The sequence below is a fragment of the Branchiostoma floridae genome, chromosome 1 (genome assembly GCF_000003815.2).
Source record: "Branchiostoma floridae strain S238N-H82 chromosome 1, Bfl_VNyyK, whole genome shotgun sequence".
Taxonomy (NCBI): Eukaryota; Metazoa; Chordata; class Leptocardii; order Amphioxiformes; family Branchiostomatidae; genus Branchiostoma; species Branchiostoma floridae.
The window spans coordinates 19,711,201-19,716,776 of NC_049979.1; the positions used below are offsets into that span (position 1 = coordinate 19,711,201).

The following is a 5,576-nucleotide window of genomic DNA, read 5'->3' on the forward strand; positions in this document are numbered from 1 at the left end:
CCCGCCAATTGGCTTTTAATCATTTTGAAGTGACTTTTGGCCAAAAATAATACCGGGGTCCTTTTGATAAGTATCTCACACAGTATCATACCAAATTTCAGGCCATCCGGACTTAATACCTGGGCACGGGAGGCAGGAATGTGCAGTATGGTCAGAAAATAACCTAAAAACATCGGATTCCATAAAATCATTGTAAAGGTATCTATCAAAAAACTTTGATTTGGTGACAATAGCGCTGAGAACAATGCCCTCACACCGTGTCATTATTCGTCGTTCATGAATTTGATAACAGCAGATATTCGAACAACACCCGCATTTGCCGGACGACGTTTGCGACGCGTGTTCATGAATATTAATTATTAGAGCAAGCAGGGGTGACCACGTGCACGGCCGCCACCTGGTCCTACAGGTGGCGGGAAGGTAATTACGTCATTTACCATATATGGTGAGACGCTCAGAGGCGGTGAAGACGAAAACGCAGATGAAAAAACCCGCCAACTTGGCTTATAAATCATTTTGAAGTGATTTTTAGCCAAAAATGATAACGGGGTCCTTTTAGCAAATATCTCATGCACTACCATACCAAATTTCGGGTCCCTAGGACTTAATACCTGGTCACGGGAGGCACAAGTATAAAGTTTGGTCAAATTATCACCTAAAAACATCCATAAAATCATTTTAAAAGTATCTATCAAAAAACAGAAAAAAACGTCCGAGGGTATTGGCCCAAAGTACACTTGTGCCAAATTTCAGGTCATTCGGTCCAAGAACGACGGAGAGGAATCACTTTAAAGGTCGTGACAGGAGAAAGAAAGAAGAAACGGTACGAAAACAATATTTTCACTCGAAGCGTACCTACGGTGCGCGGAGTGAAAATAAATAGGTTCAGTTATCATTCTAAGATGATCCCAGCTGGATTGGGTTATTTTCTTCATATCAGTAAAAAGGCAGTTGAAAAGTTTGTTCTTTCTTTTCATGACAGGATGCACCATGGCCAGTGATCATACTCTTGGCGTACTGTTTCGGTGGCGTCATCAACCACTCCATGATGCTGGCTATCCACGAAATTGCACACAACCTGGCCTTCGGCCACTCTCGTCCCCTCCACAACCGTATCCTGGGCATTGTGGGAAACGTGATCATTGCCGTGCCCATGTCCATCTCCTTTAAGAAGTATCATCTGGAGCATCACAAGTACCAGGTAAGATTCATACTTTTCCTTCATTCTGAGGGAGAAATGCTGTTTTATCTTAGATTTTCTGTCTTTTAAGATCAGACACTGAAAGTAGGCACCCCACACTGCTGTAATTTAGATGTTGAAAAATTAGTTTGTTGTTGAACAAGCCAGTGATTCCTTTTTCATACCAGGCTGCAGGCATCTCCCTAGAAATACAGAATAAGGTGGTGCTGTAGGACAGAAAAGGGTGAAACTAGGCAAAAAACAAGTAGATTTAAATGACTGAAAGCAAAATCTGAAACTTGACATAACACAGTAGTGTTCTACTTGAACTTCTAGATTAGGACGCTGGGGAAAATGCTGTTTGTACTTTTAGTGTTTTGGACTATGATTTATAATGCAGGCATATAACAGAAAATGTTCTGATACCTTTCATGGATTCCCAGGGAAATGAAGAGATGGACATGGATCTGCCATCCAAGATGGAGGGAATTCTGTTCCACACCACCTTCACCAAGTGCATCTGGCTCTTCCTCCAGCCCTTCTTCTATGCCCTCCGTCCACTCTTCCTGCGGCCCAAGCCTGTCACAGGGCTGGAAATCATCAACACCACCGTCCAGATCACCTTTGATGTGGCTATTTTGTACTTCTTTGGAGGCAAAGTGAGTGCACTTTTTTTTTTCACAAAATGTGGGATTTCCCTTTGTACCTAACAGATAGGAGGCAAGAACAAGGAGATACACATGTGCCATGATACAAGTGATAATAGCAATGTTAATGTTAATCATTGAAATTTTTGCTCCTGTTTTAATGATATTAGCAATTCTTTATAACTAGAATAACTGGTACTCCGTTGTATTTAAGCCATAGCCTTGTCTAGTAGAAAAAGGTTTATGTATGACCTTGTTTAAAAATTGCTTGAACAATGTACTTCCATCTAACCTATTCATGCTTTTTCAATCCGTATATTTAGAATAAACATCTCTGTGATATGGCAATGTAGTTATAATCTTTATTATCCACACTACAGTCTCTAGCGTACCTGATGATTGGCAGCCTGCTCGCTATGGGAATCCATCCCGTGGCGGGACACTTCATCTCGGAACACTACATGTTCAAGAAAGGCTATGAGACCTATTCCTACTACGGTCCACTGAACGCGATCACCTTCAACGTTGGTTACCACAACGAGCACCATGACTTCCCCAATATTCCTGGGTGCAGACTCCCCAAGGTGAGGTCTCAAAGTTGAAGATGCACTAGCAATACAATTACAAGGAACAATAAAAGATCAAGTGTTGTCATCTGAACATGTATTGTATGTATCATATATGCACATCTTGCCTGTGAAAGAGCTATATAAGCGTCATTTGTAACTCAAGTAGGCCAAGATTATTTGATTGTATAGATGACATCCTCTGGGAACACCAGAACTGATGTAAGCTTGCAAATAAAGATGTTTGGCTATAAACAGAAGTTGCCTTCATGATGAAGTCTAAATGGTCAGGAAGGTTGGAAAAAATGACCAACCACGCAGTATGGAATACCATTCATTTTTGTTCTTCTTTAACCATGGCATTGCTTCACATTAGTAAATGTTTTACAATATATCTTTTTTTAGATCTACGGCATGTGTTTGCTCATTTTCAGCTGCTTTGTGTGATTCACAGCATGGTTGAACACTTTATTTTGAAAGGGACAAATATTGATGCAGGCGCAGATGTCATCCTTATAATCAAATCAAGATGGCCATAGAAAATCAACTGTATCTGTATGTACTGTATGTTGTAATACTACAGTCAACAGTCAAGGCAGTTTTTGTATACATGCAGTAGACTCGCAGAAACTGGAAAAGCAGGGCTCGAAATTTATTTTTGGGATTAGGTGCACTGGTGCACCCAGCTTAAAAATTGGGTGCACCAAAAAATTTTTGGGTGCACCACTTGAATTTGAAGTAAAATGTAAAAAAAAAACTAATTTTAGTAATAACAAAACTTAGTTACAAGCTATCAAATTTTTAAACAAGTAACATGACAGACATTTTTATTGTCTCTCTAACACTTAGATGTCAAGAATATGATGTATACTAGTATACTTGAATAAACCTAAGAAAATATTTGGGTGCACACTGAAAAAAATTGGGTGCACAGTTCCAATTTTGGATGCACCTGGGTGCACATGCACCCAGTATTTCGAGCCCTGAAAAGTGATGCATTATATAAGGAAGGAAGGATGTAATAATATATACTTTTCTTACATATCTCCAGGTCCGTGAGATTGCTCCTGAGTTTTATGAGAACCTTCCCTGCCACACGTCTTGGAGCCGCGTCCTGTACGACTTCGTTACCGACCCGGACATCGGACCATACGCTCGCGTCAAGCGCAGGAGTAAGCCCATCCCCATCAACCCTGCCAACCTAGATGTAGATGGGGACACCAAGGCAGAGTGAAACATTACATGTAGACACAAGTACACTTCACTATCAATGATGTATCTACACACACTTATGTACCTTTGTCAGATTACAGAAAGAATTGCAGAAATACTAGAGACATCCCATTTGTCCTGTGCTTTAGGGTTGCCATCATCAGAACATATGACGTATTTCATATTTAAAGAGCTTAAAAGTATTAATCTTAACAGTATTCGAGAGCTAGAAAATCTTCTGGTTAAGTAAGAATGGTCATGTATCAAATTGCCCTTGGAGCTGGTGAACAAAGTTTGCCTACTATTTTGCTTTGTTGGCAATTGTTGGAAGTAGACTGGGGCTTGATAGCCAGTAAATACTAAGTGCCTCTCATTGCACAAACTTCTCAGAGTGGCCTAAAGGTTTGAACAAAAGAAGTTGATGCTTAGATTCTTAAGGTCTATACAAAGTTGTACTTGAAAAGGTTGAGCATGGTACATTCATGCCATTAGTACAGTCCCTGTAATTCTATGGGAGGGGAGTCAAATTCCCCCTTAGAGTTGTTGGACCTGACGTTGATCGAATTGTGGTGCATAAGCACAGCCATGTGATGATTATAGTTTTGTACCGTGGCAGGAAGAAACAACAGAATGGAGTCGTGTATAATTGCCTGTGTAATTAATTGTTATTACATTTCTCATTTACAGAAAATTCTGTATCTGAGACAGGCCATAATTCCTTGTTTATCATTTTAAGGCCTTCAACAAGGTTTTTTATTGTATCATGAGATCAGTGCAATTGCAATGATATCTTACATCATTTGTTGTTTTAACTGCATATGCATAGAGATACATTCATGTCAAAAAGGATGGGATTGATATGAGATGTTGGATTTAAAATCATTGGAGTGTTGTACTTCATTGGGGGATTTCCAAAATAATACATGCTCAGAAGTTGAAATGATGTGTGAAATACGTGCCAAGCAAGGAACACTATATCACTTTGTATTCAGACTTATGTAGCATTAATCAGCATGTTGCACTCTACAAAAATAATGCTATAAAATATCTAGCATTAAAAGTGATATGATCCATAAAACCCTGCAGATATCTTTATTTTCAACATGGAGGGTTTTGAGATGGAATATGCAGGTTAGAAAAATGATCATGCTAACATATAGTAATTCTGAAGAAATGTTGATATTATGATGTTGAAGACACAATGATCACGCATGGAACGGTTTTGTACAAAATTGTCATAGAATTTCCAACAAGATAAGGTTTCACAAGCCTGAGCCTCTAAAGCTACGTCTTATTTTTTACCAACAAGTAAAATATTATTTATTTTGAAATACCAGTATTGTATTTTAAAGTATCTCATGTTTTCTTGTCCACAAAGTTGGGTTCTTCCCTTTGCAAGAAGATATATGTATATGGCATATGGCTATCCAAACATGTATGTATTTATGTATGTTGAATGTAAGAGTATTTCCTCCAAAATGTTGTTAACAGCTTTACTTATGTACACATGTGTAAGCTGTGCATTGTGTTTGGATGCCAATGCTTTTAGCCATGACAGTTGTAGAGAGAGAGAGCTATTTCAATACACAATTTAATACACATCCAACTGAAAATTCAAGCATTTTGGAATATAACATTCTTCACTTGTGCTTCAAGTTCAAACATTGTTAGATGGTCTGGTTACTTTTGAAATTCAAAGTCATTTGAGAAAGAGCAAAGCTGATGTATATTTGTAATGAATTCAATTTTGTTTCTTTTTAATTTTACACTGAGTCATTTCTCTGAGGCATTGCCAGAAAAATTGTCATATAACTGCGTTTTGCACATATCCATGGTTTGTCTTTTGCTTTACGATAAACAGAGGGAACGTAGACATGTTATATTTGAGAAGAAAACGTGTTACTGGGTTATGAAACTGAGTGAAGGTTCATTTCTGTGTTGTTGAATTAAGGGTTAATGACCCGCCCCGAG

The 5,576-nt window shown here is 38.6% G+C and overlaps 1 protein-coding gene across 1 annotated transcript in view; it reads left to right on the forward strand.

The window, feature by feature from the left end:
* LOC118427793 (sphingolipid delta(4)-desaturase DES1-like) overlaps positions 1 to 5,515 on the forward strand; it is a 12,718-nt gene extending 7,203 nt beyond the window's left edge. The window contains exons 3-6 of the mRNA XM_035837735.1: positions 983 to 1,201; positions 1,624 to 1,839; positions 2,208 to 2,411; positions 3,445 to 5,515. Coding sequence (XP_035693628.1) covers positions 983 to 1,201; positions 1,624 to 1,839; positions 2,208 to 2,411; positions 3,445 to 3,627 — 822 coding nt within the window. The 3' untranslated portion in view covers positions 3,628 to 5,515. The remainder of the gene's footprint in view (positions 1 to 982; positions 1,202 to 1,623; positions 1,840 to 2,207; positions 2,412 to 3,444) is intronic.
* Positions 5,516 to 5,576: the final 61 nt, after the last annotated feature.